Below are 17,458 nucleotides of genomic sequence, written 5' to 3'. Positions count from 1 at the left end.
CAATACTTAGCCCTCGTAATCCAGGCCCACTGCCTTGTACCAGCTCTTCTTCTCTTGCTCGAGCATTGCCTTATCCTCCTTGAGCACCTTCTGGAGCTTCTTGGCTCGCTTAGGGCTGCCCAAAAGCGCAGCAAGGTCGCTGCTGGCACGGGCACGTGGGATTGTTGCCTTGGCAGAGGAACCCGCACGGTGAGGGGTCACAGGGGCAAGAGGCTCCTTGACCTTCTTGGGTCGTCCTCGCTTCTTCTGCTCCTTCTTGGGAGGGGGCGTCGGGGAACCCTGATCGAACTTGTGTGGAGTATCAACTTTGCCAATGGTCATGATTTCGCTCTTCGCGTCGTCCTCATGATTCTTGTTCTGCTTGCGCGATCCAGTGGTGTCAAGAACCCAGACCTGGCCGCCAGGAGATTTCGGCGACTTCTCAGGAACGAAGCTAGGCGCAGGATGCTGAATGCTGTGCGGCTTCAAGTTCAAGAAGGGGTTGAAGGGCGTACGGCCAGCTGTGCGGATGAAAGATCCGCGATTGTCCGGAGTGGCTGGAATAGGGATGCGAGTAGGTTCTTTCAACGCTGTGCTGGGGGACGACATCGCCTTCTGTGGGCCGTCGACGGAGGTCATGGAATCCTTAATCTTGTCTGGCGAGGCGGACTGTTCATCCTTCTCGGCGATTGAGAGCGATGTGCTTCGCAGTTTCTTTCTCTTCTTTCCCTCGATGGTCGTGGGCTCATAGACCTTTGCATTATGAACCAGAGTGTCTCGCTCAGTATTGGCTTTGTCGTCCTTGGCGACAACATTGTCCGAGACGTGTCCTACCTTCTTGGGTTTCTTGTATTTCTGGAATACCTCGCCATCCTTGGCGTCCTCACCTCCAGGGCTGGCCTCAGCCACCCTCAGGTGCTCGTGTTCATTGACATCGTCGATAACTGTGACAGCATGGGAAAACTCTGCATGCTTAGTCTTCTTCTGCTTCTTCTTTTTCTTGCCGTTCTTCGCCTCGTGAACGAGAAGAGGCGTGTCCTTCCTCTCGAATACTTCAGGGGTGGGGACAGCCTCAGAACCGTGCTCCTGCTCCTCTTTATCGACATCAGCGAGAGCACTGGAACGAGACTTCTTGTGCTTCTTCTTAAGCTCCTTTCCCTTCACCTCGGCAGTAGACGCAGACGCGTTCTTCTGGCCCTCGGCCTTCTGGTGAACAGGTGAAACCTCGCTAACATCAGCTTCGTTTCCGTGCTCGATGGGATGAGCTGTGGCCGACTTGGACTTGGACTTGGACTTGGACTTGGAGGACTTCTTCTTCTTCGTCTTTTTCAGTCCCTTGGCGACATCAGTACCAGAACCGGTGTCCTCGGCATGCTCGACGTCATTAGTTGTAATGCTATGTGAATTGGCCTTCGGGATATCGTGTTGGTCCTCGGTACTCATCTCATTGAGTGAGATGCTCTTGGACTTTTTGTGCTTCTTCTTGCGCTTGCTGTCACCGTCGTGCTGAGCCTTTCCTCCCTGTAGCTGGTTATCCTTGTCGAAACGTCCGTTCTTCAACTTCTTGGAGGATTGAGGTGTATCATCGTCGCGCTTTCGCTTCTCCTTCTTAGTACTGCCAATCACCGCGACATCCTTGTCCTTCTAGGACTTGGTGCTGATAGCGTCCGGCACAAGAGGACTGGCACTAAGATCATTCTCGAGAGCGCTGTGGTAATCGTCATTGTCGTCTTCCGAATCTTCAGTGTCCCACTCAACGGAAGAAACATCGCCATTCTTTGATTTGCGCTTAAACCCCTCGCTTGAGGTGCTGGATTCGTCTCTCAATTTCGACAGAAGGCTTTTGAGTAGGTCGACATCCCTCTCTCTAGCGTCCGAAGGATCCATGTCCAGCATCTTCTGTCTTCCTTCTAGGACTTTGGTCTGGCGGCGGATGAACTTTTTCTCTTTGGCCTTCTCGCGGAGTGAGAGCTGAAGTAGAAAGTCTTGCTGATCCTGGACATCGCTAGACTGAGTGGGACGCTCCAATGCCATCGTCATCTTGCTGTTGATTTTGCCTCTCTTGCGCATTAGGTCGGCGGCGGTCTTTTGCAAGATCCTTCGAGTATCTTTGTCAAAGGGCTTGGCCAAGTCGAAATCGTGACCCTTTTGTAGCTGGGCGGCTTTCGGGGGCGTCATCGTGACTTCGTGTAAGCCTACCTTACACGAGTAACGCGGCGATGAAGTGGGAATGATTTGGGTGATAGTGCAATGGTTGCTCGCTTGACTCGATATGGTCTGGGTGATGCAAAGTAGAAGTTTTTGCTAGGCCGAGGATGGGGACGCGGAAAGAAAAAGTTGGTTAAAGGACCTACAGGTGAGGTGAGGTGAAGAAAGGAGCTCCCGCCTGTTCGGTGAAGGAAGGCACCTTCCACCATTCGAGAGCTCCCATCCCCAGGCAGGTAGTCGGTGTTGACACCTGCCGACCCCCGACGCTAAGTGGCAGCAAAGGGACGCTGCACCTCGAGAAAACGGCAACGGAAGCTTCTTCTAATCTGCCATGTGAGGTTTTCCAACAACACGAGCCATGATAACTCAGATTACTGATACATCGAGAGGATTATCCACACTAGCCTCCCGTAGACCCTGCAATTCGGTGTCCCTGACACAGTAGATCCCGAAGTCGAGATCCGGGGTAAAGCCCAAGATGGCGCAACTCCACCCCCACATTTGAACCTCGGCATTGGCGGCCCTGGGTTTCACTGCCACTGGAGCTGCCCTCTCTGTCCGGTTAGCTGGCCGGTTAGCTGACCATCAGCTACGCCGAGGGCAGCTTGGCCATCGCCTGTTAAAACCGTCGCGAATTCCCCAGAGCTCGGCCGAGGTGCAAGTCTGCTCACGTCTCCCCGCCTTTTCTTTTCCAATTGCAACTCAGACTCGCTCTGTATCGCTAGCTGTACATCACACGTATTCCTACAGAAGACTTCACAATGAGCGGCCCCGGTGTTGGATTCGAGTACCCCCGCCAGCCCGTTTCCTGGGTCAAGCGCGATGTGCTGCTCTTTGCGAACACCATTGGTGCTACCGACGACGAGCTTCACTTCCTCTATGCAAGTTTTCTCCTCTCATCTGACTTTTATGACTGTTGATTGCTGACCGTTTGCCAATAGGAGCTTCACCCCAACTTCGCCGTCTTCCCTACCTATCCTCTTATTCTCAGTGAGCTCCATCGCCTCAATCGACACTGCGATCAACCCAGCTAACACCGAGCCAGCATTCAAGGGCGACACCCAGGAGGTTGTCGACTTCTACGCCGCCCAGAAGGCCGTCCAGATCCCCAACGTTCCTTCGTTCGATGCCCGCCGCGTCGTCGATGGCCAGCGCAAGATTGTGCTTCACAAGACCATCCCCCCCACTTCGGCCGGCAAGAAGTTCGAAGTCCGAACCAAGGTTCTCGGTGTTTACGATAAGGGCCGTCCCGGCTCCGTCGTCGAGACCCAGACCGACCTGGTAGAGCTTCCTAGCAACGAGGTCTACGCCAGCGTTATCACCAGCAGCTTCTACATCGCCCAGGGCAACTGGGGCGGCCCCAAGGGCCCCGCGACCGAGAACTTCCCTCCCCCGAAGGACAAGAAGCCTGATGCCACCTTCTCCCAGGCTACGAACAAGGAGTCAGCGCTCCTCTACCGCCTCAATGGAGATTACAACCCCCTGCACGCGACCCCCGAGCCCGGCAAAAAGATGGGCTTCCCCGGAGCTATCATGCACGGATTGTACTCCTGGAACTCGACCGCCCACGGTCTGCTGAAGGCCCTCGGTGGCAGTGACCCTGCCAACATCAAGGAGTACCAGGCGCGCTTCGCCAGCCCCGTCATGCCTGGTGACAAGCTGGTGACAGACGCCTGGAGGACAGGCGATGTCAAGGATGGATGGGAAGAAGTTCGCTTCCAAACCAAGGTCGAGGGCGGAAAGATCGTTCTGAGCAATGGTCGCGCGCTGTTGAAGGTTGTGGAGTCCCCCAAGTCGAAGTTGTAAAATAATGGATTTTGGATGAAATTTTGGAACATTACAGTTCAGATTCAAGCACAGCATTCTATAACGTCATAAAATCACCTTCAAATACTTTGAGACTCTTTCGCTGTAGTGTGGTTGTTGACATGTTGGTGCTTAGTATTGATGACCACTCTTGCGCTCACTAACAATTTTGACGTCCCGGATCAGCTACAGCGAAAGAGCTCACGTACTCGAATCTCGTGGACCATTCTGCTGCCTGCCCACTAGGTACCTCAGAGCACCGAACCAAGTACACAAAAAAATGCGCATAGCATTTGGGACATCTCAGCGGTGACGACAACTTGCTGGGTAAAAAATGTCGTCAAGTAATTACGTTGGTCAGCGCCTGTCTTACGATAATGCACTTTGCACTGTCCGCTACATAGGGCCCGTCGCTGGCACGTCAGGCAGCTGGCTGGGCGTAGAATGGGACGACACCGGACGCGGGAAACACGACGGCCAACATAAAGACGTCCGATACTTTTCATGTTAGCTCATTTGCCCCCTCTTGTGTCGTTGCGCCGACAGTCAAGTCTCTAACTGTGGCCGCCAGGTCTCTCAAAAGCCCCCACCGCCGCTTCATTCGTGCGGCCAACCCGCCGCGCCGACGCTGCGCAGAGCTTCGTCACCGCGTTACACGGCAAGTATGCCTCTGAGGCGGTCGCGAAGCGCGAGGCGGAGATTCAGCAGATCGTCTTCTTTGGTAAGAAACCTGCTGAAGAGGTCGGCTTCGACAAGATCCGCCGGCAGCTCGCGCGCGTCGAGGACTTGACCATTGTGATTCTTGATGGCACGCGCATCCAGTCGGACGTCGTGGACGGGGACAAAACCATCAAGGAGACGAGCCCCCTCATTTACGAGCTGGATATCAGCAGGAACCTGTTTGAGGAGTTTGACCAGGTGATCAAGATCTGTCAGGAGCTGGACGGCTTGAAAAGTTTGAGACTAAAGTACGTTTTGAGGCTTTTCTTCGTCTTTTTGATCAGCTTTGAGACTGACTTGTTCCCAGTGGTAACCGCTTCCGAGTCATCGAGACGGGAGAAACGCAGGCCTTTGCAAAAGTGACTGAGCTGGAGCTTGAGGAGACGCTGTTAAGCTGGGAAGCGCTCTGCGGTCTTGCTCGCAAATTCCCGTTCCTCGAGACCTGGAGCTGCAGCTTGAACCAGTTGACCGTGCTGCCCAGCGTTTCGTTCGGATCGCTCGCTGCTACCCTCACGACCTTGGATCTCGAATTCAACGAGTTCACATCACTCTCTGACATCGCGGCTCTGTCATCCCTGGGGTCCCTCCACAACCTCCACCTCAAGGGCAACAGCATCGCCACCATCTCCTCTCCTTCCGGCCCGATCCCGACATTTTCAACGAGTCTGCAGTATCTAGACATATCCTATAACGCCGTCGCAAGCTGGACCTTTGTAGATGTCCTCCCCACCTCATTCCCGGGCCTCACGGCTCTCCGTTTCGCCCACAACCCAATCTACGACCATCCCGACCCGGACGCCGCCGCCGGCGACAACCAAACAAAGTCGACGGACGAGGCACACATGGTGACCATCGGCCGTCTGGCCTCCCTCAAGGCCCTCAACTTCACAGCAATCTCGCCCAAGGACCGCGAGAACGCAGACATGTTTTACCTCTCCCGCATCGCCAGGCAGCTCGCCTCCGTGCCCGAGGCCGCCGAGCCCGAAGTCATTGCCCAACACGCCCGCTATAAGGAACTCTGCGACCTCTACGGCGCGCCGGACGTCATCCGCCGCGACGAGATTAACCCTACCTACCTTGAGGCTCGTCTCATCACCGTACACTTCACCCACGTCGCAGCAGCGGCAGCACATACAGACGGCGGCAGCCGGGAAGAAGGACAGCAAGTGACCAAGACGGCCACGATCCCCAAATCCTGCGACGTCTACGCCGTCAAGGGGATCGCGGGACGGTTGTTTGGTGCGGAGCCCCTGCGGCTGCGTCTGGTGTGGGAGACTGGCGAATGGGATCCCGTCGGCGGGTTCGACGATGAGGAGAATGCGGATGATAGCAGCGACGAGGAAGATGCTACCGGAAGGAGCGGTGAGGGCGCTGCTGGGGCGCAGGAGGCGAGAGGAGGTAGATGGGTCAAGAGGGAGGTTGAGCTTAGGGATGGGCCGAGGCAGTTGGGGTTCTGTGTGGATGGAATGGATGTCAACATCCGCGTGGAAGATAGATGATTATCTTCTTTGGTCTGGCTCTTGAGTGGTCTCGCGGGATAATGCATATGGATTGCGGCTAGACTGCGTATGGTCGTCTGTTTGTAGCCTCTAGACTGCGTATCATTGCGTTTGCTGCGTCTGTACAAGCGACATGGGCATGTACGCATCCTGCCGAGCAGAAGATTGCAACAAACGGAAGGGCGGAGAATAAGACAAGACAGAGCTCCTGACAGAAATATGACTTCACGGTCCCATCTCCTCTTAATCTAAAACCGCCTCATATCCCATTTATTCGGGTTGAAACCCTTGAGAGGTCCTTAGAATCAGTACACGTCCCAACCATGCCGCCCAAAGTCACCAACGCCACTACTTTCAACACAGCCGCTGGCAACACCAGGAAGGGCCTGTCTCACTCGATTCACGGCCCACAAGCGGACGATGGCCCTCAGATACGACCGACACACTTCATCATTCGCGAGGGAAGCGACAGCCCAGGGGCTATTGTACCCGTCATACCAGTCGACCTTCTCCCAGACTATGTGACCATCGTCGGCCTGCCACGTACACTGACCATCAACGACACCACCGGCATGTCGAATCTGGGCACATTCGCCAAGTCGCAGAGTCACTTTCAGCTACAATTCGTATCCCCAGCGCATGATCGTTCCACCGGAGGAAGTCCTGAGAGCCGAGATTCTGGCCGTCCTCTCGAACCCCAGCGGCTGGGACCTGACGCTGCAAAGGTTGGCAAGCAGTCTCATGTAACAAAGCGCGGCGGTGTCACTGAATCTTCAAAGTCAGCTGCCTCGCAACCAACTCCCAAAATCATGACCGACGTCTCTCCACTCGCTCCTCCCCCTCTCCCACCCCGGGTCCTCGACTGGGCCGAAGACGACACAGACTCGGTCTCGACAGACAACTTCTCCTCGGCCGAGCTCTCCGCGCCAGACTCCTCGTCAAAGTCCTCCTCCGGCTGCAGAGACAAACGAAAACCGCTCCGACGAGTCCCGGTCACGGCTGCGGCCGCCATCAAGGAGAGATCGGATGCCGAGATCGCGGAGCGTATGCTCGAGCTTGGTCGCATCCAGCAGCAAGCAGTCGCTCGCAACCACCATCACCATCCTGCCCAGGCCCTGAAGATGGCCGCAGCAGCGGCGGCGGCGGCGTCTCACAGCAGTGACGGCAGCACCAGAACCAGCTCCAGTATTGCTGCCGGAACCTCGAAGCCTACCCCTCCTAAGCTCACCGCAGGGAAGCAAAAGGTAGTCCGGCCGGACGGCAGCCTCTGCCGGCACTGGTGCCAGACGGGCCAGTGCAGCTGGGGCAACGAGTGTCGCTACACGCACCAGATGCCCCTGACGCTCGAGGGGCTCGCGGACGTCAACATGACGGAGCTGCCGTCCTGGTGGCGCAAGCAGGCCGGCTTGCCTGCTGAAGGGACCATTGACCCACGCATCTTTGCTGTCGCCACCGTTGCCACCGGTCTGAAGAAGAGCAGCAGCAGCCCCTTTCCGGCGGCAGTAGGCGTCTCTCACACTGCTCCGCCGCCGGTGGCTCTTGAGTCGTCAAGAAAGGTTGCTAGGGTGAAGCCGGGAAAGGCTGAGAGGAGGATAGCGAGGGAGCTTCGTGGCGTGCAGTTTCGGGTCGAGAGGACGCAGGCGACAAGGTCATCTCCAGTTGTTGCTATTGGCAGTAAGAAGAACCTGAGTTTGGGGCGAATGCAGAGTCAGACAATGGGGATTCGGCAGATTGACGAGGTTGTTGAGAAGCTTGTTGATATTTGATCCTAGGTCAATATCTTTGGTGTGTGTGGCGTCTTTCTTGATAGACTTGGTTAGGAAGTAGACGATTGATGAACCGTCCAGTCAATGCAACTCAATTTGATGTACTTCTCTTTCGAAAGCCACCTTGTGATGGACAAGATATCTTGAATATCAACTTTCGTAAACCACTCCGTTCGAGATGACGGCTATCGAAGGCGCAGTTGCTAGACGCCATTGTCAGGCTTGCTTGTAAACTTGCCAAGTCCAATGTGACTTGCTCCAGATTCCCAATATTGAAGCCGGACTTGCATAATCTCCGTTACGCTGTAACGCACCGCCCAATATCAGACCAGCAAGGCGGCGGGACGACTACCATGCGGGAAGGAATATAAGCGTCTGACAGCATGTCGATCGGACTTGGAGGGTTACGTTCATCAGTTCAAGTTGATAATGTAAGCGGCTTAAGTCCATCCTACAGGCTCCCAAGCCCGTCGACGCAGCGAATTTCTCACATTTCCGACCGATCGGGAATCGAGGGTTGTGGTAGATGCTAAATCCGTCTACTGGTTCTTAACCCCGTCTAGACTCCAGCGAATGAAAGCGTGCCAAGGCAGTTAATCGTCCAGTGTACGGTACTCATCCTCCCGCAGCTCAAGCCCGACGGCTCGCCCGAGAACGTCCGCCGCTCTCTCGACAAGATCCTCTCCCAGCTCGGGGGCAGGAAAAAGGTTGACATTTTCGAGTGCGCGAGGCGGGACAAGAACACGCCCCTCGAGGTTACGTTCGGCGTCATTCAAAAGGAGTACATTGACACGGGCAAAGTTGGCGGCATCACACTCTCCGAGGTCTCGGCGGCCACCATCCACGAGGCCGTCAAGATAGCCAAGATCGTTGGCGTCGAGGTCGAGCTCAGCTTATTCTCCACCGACCCTCTAACCAACGGCGTCGCCGCCGCGTGCGCGCAGTACGGCATCCCCATCATCGCCTACTCGCCCATCGGCCGCGGCATGCTCACGGGCGAGGTCAAGTCGCTCGACGACATTCCCCAGGGCGACATGAGGCGGCACATGCCCCGCTTCCAGCCCGACACGTTCGACATCAACATGAAGCTCGTCGAGCAGGTCGAAGCCTTGGCTGAGAAGAAGGGCGTCACGCCCGCACAGCTCGCCATCGGCTGGGTCGTCGCCCTCTCCAAGAGGCCCGACGTGCCCGAGATCATTCCCATCCCGGGTGCCACGACGGCGGCGAGGGTCACGGAGAATGCAAAGTTGGTTGAACTCACCGAGGAGGAGATGGCAGAGATTGACGCGACGCTGGCCAAGTTCGAGGTCGCAGGTGGCCGCTACCCCGACGGTGCCCCCGTCAACACCTAAGACATTGAATGAAGCCGTATATAGAAAGCATTTTCAAAAACTAGTCAAACCTTTTGTCCCAAACGTTAGCTTGACATTTCCCTAAGCGTAGCCTGAATGTTTTGAATGAAGAAAAGCTTCGAGAAGCGGGCTCAGTGTTGCTAGTAAGGCGAAGATTTTATCCACAAGACGACCCGGAGGTCTTCAGAATTGCAGAATTCTTTTTTGATCATCATTGTGCCATTGGGTATCAAAAGCAATAAGAATAGTACGTTGCAACTTACCATTTGTAGTCCGAAGCTTTCGGCTTCGCAAAATATTGTGGTTGGACTTGGGTGAGAGAGATGCAGTGTCGGAAGAAAAAAGTTCTGGTCTGGCCAAGGACATTTATGTATACGATGACTAAGCAAGCTATCCTCAATTCCTAGGCGGCCAACCGAGATGGTGGATGCTCTTGGTTTCCACTTACTTGACGGATACCTCAACCGATGGCTACTTGTACATAATGAGTATCACAGCAGTTCGGTCAGTGGACGGCGCAAGGAGTGTAGTCTTCAAGAAGTAGATTGATAGGCTCAACAACAACACGGTATCAGGGTATACAGCAACGCGCCTTTTACCAACAAATCGAATATAGTGGCTCTCGCCCCATAAGGTACACGAAGAGAAGTTGGCTTCTACACCATCGCTCCATTCAAACCGTGAGCCTCAACCCTATTGACCAGCTTCTTCACGTTTGTCCACTCCTCCGCCTTGAGGTCGTCTCTTCCTCCTAGGCCAGACGCCACCTCGAACACGGTCAAGACTCCGTCGATACCTCCCGTAGCCAGACGCTTGCCCTCGGAAGGCTCCCACACAACCTTGTTCAAGCTCTTGGCAAGCATCGTTCTACCATCCTTGCGAGAGCTCGGGGATATTCTCGCCACAGGCTCCTCAGTCTCCACTGTGATGTCCCATAGCTCGAGCCAGCCTGCCCCATCAACCAGGGCGAAAACACTGGGCTTGATCGGCGACCATTGTGCATCATATACCACGTCTTCTCGCACAAAGTCGATAAGTGGTGAAACAGTCGGCTCAACACCTGCTGTCGATGTCGCCGCGGGTGCGCGAACCTTCCACAGTCTGACGCTCCAGTCGAGAGAAGATGAGAGAACCAAGTCACCAAGATCCACAGGACCGCGGGCAGGATGGAAGTCCACCGACATGACCGGCGCCGTGTGTCCCTTGTAGCTGACGCGAGCATCAACTCCGGCCTTTGCGCCGGCTCGGTCGTATCTGTGGCAAGGGAAAATAGTGCCCTCCTCACTGCCAACGAGGAAAAACGTAGGATCCGTTTGGGGAAACGCTAAAGAGGTCGGGCTGATATCGTCCAACTTGTAACCGGGCGGTGCCTTGAGCTCCAACAGCTCTTGCGGCTGGGCAAAGACGTCCATGCTCCAGCCGCAGACCACACCGTCCGTAGAAGTTGAAATGATGTTGTTGGCGTTTTGAGTACCCACAATATCGACCGAATAGATGGGGTGCGTGTGGCCGTATCCTGTAAGTGGCGTCTTCTGGACGGGTGCCGATTTTGCTCTCATATCCCACAGCAGTACTTGACCGCTGTAAGTGCCACCGATAATGAGGTTTTGGTGATAAGGGGAGAATTTCGCAGTGAGAACATCAGACTGTGCGTGAAAAACATACTCTGGTCTGTCACGCAGAGCCAAGCTCCAGACTTGGACCAGGCCATCCGGCTCGTGTGGTGCAGTTGGGTTTTTGGTGTACGATGCCAGCATCAGCTCAGAATGATGATGTGAGAAGTCGATGCTGCTGATCATGCGTTTCTTCGACCATCTTTCATCGAAGAACTGGGCCACCTCCTTGACTCTCCGCCGACCTTTGCCACCCACGTTGCCGCTATCATCGTCATCGTCATCCACATCTTGACCTTGGAGGGCGTAATCTGTGAGAATATCGTATTCCTGATCAAGAGCTCTTTCGATCACCTTCGTAGATTTCTCCAAGAATTCAGAAAAGTCGGGGGCGCCAGTGACGGCTTCCAGCTCCTCGGCAGTAAGCTTGCGCATAGGATAATTCGCCTTCGCCGGGGTGTCGCTCGGAATCACACCGTCCTTGAGCAGATCCAGCGAGGCCTTGAGCTCCTCTTCCACCTCCTTTCGAATGTCCTGTCGCAGCTCTTCTTCGCGATCCCGCTGCCTTCGGCTCAGTCTCTTGCTGGGCGTCGATGTGATCGGAGGGATGTCTTCGGTATCGGAGAGTGACTGGGCTCTAGGTCGGGTTGGCGAAGTCCATGCTTCCGCCGTTTGCACTCCCTTGCTGTATGAGTGCACTTCCTTGACAGGAGATGGGGGAACTTCGTAAATAGTCGTGAGCGGTGCCGTCGTCAGACTCAGCTGCACGGGAGTTGCAACAGGAGCTGGGGCCGGAGTTGGTTGGCCATTGGCGGGGGTTGCGAACTCCGATGTTGCAGTACTCAACTCTCCTGCGCTGAGGACGCTGTTGGGCCGGCTTCCCCTACGGGCCGGTGACGCAGCTCCTCCTGTCGTTGATCCAGGTCGACTTTCTCCCACCAAACTGTTGATCAAGGTTTCGATGTCGCGGCGGTTCTCGGCTCGGCCTGGGATGGGGGAGACCAGCTATACAACACATCAGCAGATTGCATCGGTGAAGGGACCGGCTCATCTCACGTCGCCTGGGCTTCCTGCACTTTGCCGGCTTGCTGTTGCCTGAGTTGCACGAAGCTCTCTCTGTCGCTTAAGCTCCGCAAGCTTAGCCTTCTTTGCGAGGATTTCATCTCGTCGCTGTTGCATTTTGTCTTCTCCTTAATCCCATCGCGGGACTGGCCGACTGTGGGGTGGATTGTCGCGGGGCAGACACTGACGTTGCAAAATCAGGTAGGTAGAGTCGAGAGATCGCAGGTGAGGCCGAGAGCCGGGTGCACAAAGGTCAAATAGGAGCTGCCTTTTTGTTGACGATGTCGGATGCCTGTGACAGTGTTTGGCAACCGCAGCGATGTTCGGTTTAATGGGGATTCCCTTTCCATGCGCGTTGTCCAGTCGCGATTCCAGAGGGACCCCTGTTTGGAGTCAGGTACAGCTTCTGCCCAAATGCTGCAGAAAGATACCTCGTTGGCCCCTGCATTAAAGTTGACCTCCCGGTCAGTAGCTTGGTGGACATTTCCACCAAGAAGCAACTAACCTTGCAAGGCAAGTGACGCACGTGATTGCGACAGATCGGCAAAGCGTCGGCGAAATTGCGCAGCGGTATTCGGTCGCTGAGGTAAGGAAGGTCCCTCAGCGGCACAGCGGCTGGGTGCAAGCTTCTGGGCAGCCCACCTCAGTCAGCATGGCGACGGGCGCTGGGCGCTGGCAATAGGCGGTCCATTAGCACTGGCGCTGGGATGGTGTTCCCCGTCCGAGCTCCAGACACCCGGGAGTGACTTGACGGCCAACCAGTGGAAAATCTGCGAGTTTTCCCGAGCATATTTTCAACCTGGAAAACCTCACACCCTGCGTCCCCTAACGTAATTCCCTCGACAGAGCTCCGAAAGGGTCAATTGGCAGCCATTGTCAACCCGCGCACTGTCCTTTCTATCGTTCGCTCCCTCTCGAAAGCAGTTGCGCAATCCAGGCAATTGCCCACAATGTCTTCCTCCTCAGGAGTTAACGTACGTCGTGTCCTTCGCCCTCGTCCGCATCTTGCGGAGCACCCAGCCACCTTGTCTCCCTAAGCCGACCGACGACCCTCCATCGCCACGCCAATCGACCATGAGCATTGAGCTTGCGCTTTCGAGAGTATGAACAGCTCGGCTGATTGATGGACTTTATAGGTGCTGAGATACACGGCCCTTGGCCTGGGTGTGTTCTACGGCTTCACACATCAGCGAACGATCACAGCAAGCCAGAAGGCTGCCGCTGCCACGAAGGAGTACGAGCGCAAGCAGAAGTTGATCGACCAAGCAAAGGCCGAGTTCGCGAAGAAGAGCCTGCCCGTCACGGCGGCGGCTGCTGATGCCGGTGGTGCGTTCTCCCTCGATAAGACGTGGCCGGCTTTTGGACGTCGCAGTCCTCGCCCGTCACTTCTCGCCCTCGTCGGTGGCTTGCACAGAACTCATGAAAACTGACATCAGCCACAGCCAACGTCGACCCGATGGACCCCAAGTTCGACCTTGAGGCCTACTTCAATAACCTGGTGAAGCAGAACCCGTAGACTGGATAACCGAATGGGGGAAGGGGACGGCTTGCACAACGGATAGACAGGGTCAGGATTGGGGATACGCCTGCTCACGGAGAACACGAATAGTCCTAACAAGGGACGAATAATCTGGTCTTTTGGCAGCAGTAGGTGCATGGTAGGCACCACGCCCGATGTCACCGCATAGACATTTCCTTACGTCTGTTTACCGGATGTACATGTGTACAATACGCTCAACTAGATGACAATTCCAAGGAACGAGCCATTGGATTCCATCAATTACTTATATTTCTCGCGTATCAACTTCCCAATCTCTGAGCCTGAGCGGGTTCTATATGCATTGACAATCGACACATAGGTCCATCGTGGCCTGTAAGACAGTGAAATGCTGCTTTCCCTGACGTTGCTGCAATTGGTTCCAGCAGATGGCTGAAGGTTATTGTAGCTGTATATTGGCCGACTGAACCATAACATCAAACTCCGACGGTATATCTAGGTAGAAGCTGGGCAGCCATTTGGAGGCTTTCGCTCGTGACACAGATTAGATGACTCGTCTGATGCGCATTCATCTCTAACAGTATGGTGCTGTATGGTCATTCATCAACTTTCCAGGGATCTCCATGGAATGCGCCGAAGCTGCAACAATAGACTGAGTATTCTTATTGCCCGTTATGTATGATGCGTCTCTTATGATAACGTACTTTATGGACCGCATACGCCATCTACTCTCGAGGCCGGGATCCGGCACTGACCCGGCCACCCCGGACGGGACGGGATCCCTTGGCCCGGGATATTCTTTGTCCGAGGCACGTGACTCCACCTTTCCCAGACTTACGCGGAAGCCACGACTTGGCTGCTGTCAACGGGACACACCACTGAACGGGTCGGCTCTCCATGGACCGTGCACACTGCCCCTGCACCACCGATTCAGGTGCATAAGCTCCAAGCTGTCCTTCTCAGATACCTTGCTGTGAGACAGAAGGTTGTCGTCGCCAGCTCCATTTCGCAACCTTCAACCTACACGGCCACTGCCTTTCTACACCAAACGCGGCCACAATGACGGCCCAATCTCTTGGACCCCTCTCCGGAGGCAGCAAAGAGAACACACGAACTGTCCTCAGAGTCACCATCTTGTCTCTGATCGCAGCTGCCGCTGTTGCTAGTCGTCTCTTCTCCGTCATTCGTAAGTGCCCCTCGACACGTTGCCAAGGGTCTCCTTCCTGCCATCACCAACACCAATTGGTGTTTGGATCGGTTGGAAAGGAAGTCGCTCATCGCAATGCTTCTCGCTGCAAAGGAACCACGCTGACTCAACTTTTACAGGCTTCGAGAGTATCATTCACGAATGTTGGTCTCTTCCCGTTCCACGTCCCTTCCTTCGTACCCGGAACTAATCGTTTACCAGTCGACCCCTGGTTCAACTTCAGAGCAACCAAGTATCTTGTGGCCAATGGATTCACCAAGTTCTGGGACTGGTTCGATGATCGGACATGGCATCCTCTCGGTCGGGTTACTGGAGGAACTCTTTATCCCGGTCTCATGGTGACCAGCGGCGCCATCTACCACGCACTTCGAGCTCTTACGGTCCCCGTCGATATCCGCAACATCTGCGTTCTTCTGGCGCCAGCTTTCTCCGGCCTTACCGCCTATGCCGCCTACCTTCTTACCAATGAGATGACCACTTCGCCCTCGGCTGGTCTGCTTGCGGCTGTCTTCATGGGCATCTCACCTGGTTACATCTCCCGATCAGTTGCCGGCAGTTACGACAATGAGGCCATCGCCATTTTCCTTCTTGTCTTCACCTTCTACTTGTGGATCAAGGCATTGAAGCTGGGCTCCATGCTCTGGGGTGCTCTTTGCGCCCTTTTCTACGGCTACATGGTCGCCTCCTGGGGTGGCTACGCCTTCATCACCAACATGCTTCCTCTGCATGCTCTGACCTTGATCCTCATGGGTAGATACAGCGCCCGTCTCTACGTCAGCTACACCACCTGGTACGCTCTGGGTACATTGGCTAGCATGCAGATCCCCTTCGTCGGCTTCTTGCCCGTCAAGACCAGCGAGCACATGCCCGCTCTCGGTAAGTGAAACGTGAGAGCTTTGTGTCCATGTGAACTAACACGCGCTAGGTGTCTTTGGCTTCCTGCAGCTCGTTGCCTTCATCGACTATGTTAGAGGTGCTATTCCCAGTCGTCAGTTCCAGACCTTCGTCTACACCTTCCTGGCTGCGACATTCGGTCTTGCGCTTGCTGGCTTGGTGGCCTTGACATCGCTCGGATACATCGCCCCTTGGGGAGGTCGTTTCTACTCTCTCTGGGATACTGGCTACGCCAAGATTCACATCCCGATTATTGCATCAGTCTCTGAGCACCAGCCTACCGCTTGGCCTGCTTTCTTCTTCGACCTGAACATGCTTGTCTGGCTCTTCCCTGCTGGAGTCTACCTTTGCTTCCAGAACCTCCGGGATGAGCACGTTTTCGTCGTCGTCTACGCCCTCTTTGGCACCTACTTTGCCGGTGTCATGGTGCGTTTGATGCTTACTCTCACTCCCATTGTCTGCGTTGCCGCGGCTATGGCGGCATCTCAAATTCTCGACACCTACATGGTCGCCAAGTCCCCCAACCCTGAGGACTACAAGACCGATGATGCTGTCGAGGGAGCCTCCAAGAAGGCGGCCAAGCAGAGCGGACTCAAGTCGACCAGCAAGCCGGTCGTCGGTATCTACACCTTCCTCTCCAAGGCTGTCGTTGTTGGTGGCATGTCCATCTTCCTGCTCCTCTTTGTGCTTCACTGCACTTGGGTCACTTCGAATGCCTACTCTTCGCCCTCTGTCGTCCTTGCCAGCCGACTGCCCGATGGAAGCCAGCACATTATTGATGATTATCGCGAGGCTTACCAGTGGCTCCGTCAGAACACCAAGGAGGACGCCAAGATCATGTCTTGGTGGGACTACGGCTACCAGATTGGTGGCATGGCCGACCGTCCCACTCTCGTCGACAACAACACGTGGAACAACACCCACATTGCCACTGTCGGCAAGGCGATGAGCTCTCGTGAGGAAGTCAGCTACCCCATCATGCGCCAGCACGAAGTCGACTACGTCCTTGTGGTGTTCGGTGGTCTGCTGGGCTACTCCGGTGACGACATCAACAAGTTCTTGTGGATGGTCCGTATTGCTGAGGGCATCTGGCCCGAAGAGGTTCAGGAGCGCAAGTTCTTCACCCCCCGTGGAGAGTACAGAGTCGATGACCAAGCGACCGACACCATGAAGAACAGCTTGATGTAAGAGAAAAGATACTCCTTCAGTCTGAATTCCTACTAACAATCTCATAGGTACAAGATGTCTTACTACAACTACAACTCGCTCTTCCCCGCTGGTCAAGCCCAGGACCGCGTCCGTGGCGTTCGTCTCCCGGATGTCGGCCCCAAGCTTGACACCGTTGAGGAGGCGTTCACCAGTGAGAACTGGATCATTCGCATCTACAAGGTCAAGGATCTTGACAACGTTGGCCGTGACCACCAGGCTGCTGCAGCCTTCGAGAGAGGTCAGAAGAAGAAGAAGGCCATTAAGAAGCGCGGCCCCAGAGTCCTCAGAGTTGACTAAAGAACGGGGACAATAAGGCACTCTGAGGATGTTGCCTCTAGAGTGCCTCTCAAATTTCTTTGTATTGGGACAGGGATAGGTGGTTCTAGATTCCACATGTAGACACAAAAAGCACGCCTAGGCGAATGTACACTACTTGATCATGATTCATTTCGCACCCTTGCAGGCTACTGTGACTGCCGATGTTGACGAAGGTACATGACACTTCATATGTTCTGCCTCAGCAGGCTTGTGGTGTGGTAAAGATCTATGAGGCAACAAAAGGCTCATCAGCACACAGGAGTTAGATAAGACGAGAACCGCAAGCAATCAGGACAGGTGAGATAGGTACGTTGTGAGTACACGCTA

The 17,458-nt window shown here is 55.0% G+C and overlaps 8 protein-coding genes across 8 annotated transcripts; 6 read left to right on the top strand and 2 right to left on the bottom strand.

Annotated features, from left to right (window-relative positions):
• Nucleotides 1–6: 6 nt before the first annotated feature.
• On the bottom strand, nt 7–2,157 carry CPAR01_05237 (uncharacterized protein; the record flags this gene model as incomplete). Its single annotated transcript, XM_060489516.1, has 2 exons — nt 7–1,623; nt 1,654–2,157. 2 exons carry the CDS (start codon nt 2,155–2,157, stop codon nt 7–9), a joined length of 2,121 nt encoding a protein of 706 aa, XP_060350982.1.
• A 791-nt stretch (nt 2,158–2,948) lies between these two features.
• Nucleotides 2,949–3,993, top strand: CPAR01_05236 (MaoC like domain-containing protein; the record flags this gene model as incomplete). The annotated part of the gene is made up of 2 exons (XM_060489515.1): nt 2,949–3,072; nt 3,218–3,993. The coding sequence occupies 2 exons, from the start codon at nt 2,949–2,951 to the stop codon at nt 3,991–3,993; spliced, it is 900 nt and encodes a 299-aa protein (XP_060350981.1).
• A 334-nt stretch (nt 3,994–4,327) lies between these two features.
• CPAR01_05235 (CAP-Gly domain-containing protein) lies at nt 4,328–6,212 on the top strand (the record flags this gene model as incomplete). Its single annotated transcript, XM_060489514.1, has 3 exons — nt 4,328–4,499; nt 4,565–4,961; nt 5,021–6,212. 3 exons carry the CDS (start codon nt 4,328–4,330, stop codon nt 6,210–6,212), a joined length of 1,761 nt encoding a protein of 586 aa, XP_060350980.1.
• A 323-nt stretch (nt 6,213–6,535) lies between these two features.
• Nucleotides 6,536–7,978, top strand: CPAR01_05234 (uncharacterized protein; the record flags this gene model as incomplete). The annotated part of the gene is made up of 1 exon (XM_060489513.1): nt 6,536–7,978. The coding sequence occupies one exon, from the start codon at nt 6,536–6,538 to the stop codon at nt 7,976–7,978; it is 1,443 nt and encodes a 480-aa protein (XP_060350979.1).
• A 383-nt stretch (nt 7,979–8,361) lies between these two features.
• CPAR01_05233 (aldo/keto reductase) lies at nt 8,362–9,330 on the top strand (the record flags this gene model as incomplete). The annotated part of the gene is made up of 2 exons (XM_060489512.1): nt 8,362–8,409; nt 8,608–9,330. 2 exons carry the CDS (start codon nt 8,362–8,364, stop codon nt 9,328–9,330), a joined length of 771 nt encoding a protein of 256 aa, XP_060350978.1.
• A 656-nt stretch (nt 9,331–9,986) lies between these two features.
• On the bottom strand, nt 9,987–12,122 carry CPAR01_05232 (WD domain-containing protein; the record flags this gene model as incomplete). Its single annotated transcript, XM_060489511.1, has 2 exons — nt 9,987–11,948; nt 12,000–12,122. The coding sequence occupies 2 exons, from the start codon at nt 12,120–12,122 to the stop codon at nt 9,987–9,989; spliced, it is 2,085 nt and encodes a 694-aa protein (XP_060350977.1).
• Nucleotides 12,123–12,955: 833 nt separating this feature from the next.
• On the top strand, nt 12,956–13,521 carry CPAR01_05231 (ATP synthase subunit E; the record flags this gene model as incomplete). The annotated part of the gene is made up of 3 exons (XM_060489510.1): nt 12,956–12,979; nt 13,142–13,331; nt 13,448–13,521. The coding sequence occupies 3 exons, from the start codon at nt 12,956–12,958 to the stop codon at nt 13,519–13,521; spliced, it is 288 nt and encodes a 95-aa protein (XP_060350976.1).
• A 1,041-nt stretch (nt 13,522–14,562) lies between these two features.
• CPAR01_05230 (oligosaccharyl transferase STT3 subunit) lies at nt 14,563–17,110 on the top strand (the record flags this gene model as incomplete). Its single annotated transcript, XM_060489509.1, has 5 exons — nt 14,563–14,689; nt 14,830–14,853; nt 14,912–15,586; nt 15,636–16,788; nt 16,840–17,110. The coding sequence occupies 5 exons, from the start codon at nt 14,563–14,565 to the stop codon at nt 17,108–17,110; spliced, it is 2,250 nt and encodes a 749-aa protein (XP_060350975.1).
• Nucleotides 17,111–17,458: the final 348 nt, after the last annotated feature.

Source organism: Colletotrichum paranaense, assembly GCF_030867605.1.
Source record: "Colletotrichum paranaense strain IMI 384185 chromosome Unknown Scaffold_4.1, whole genome shotgun sequence".
NCBI lineage: Eukaryota > Fungi > Ascomycota > Sordariomycetes > Glomerellales > Glomerellaceae > Colletotrichum > Colletotrichum paranaense.
Note: the sequence above shows the minus strand (reverse complement) of the source record. Positions and strands in the feature narration are given on the sequence as shown.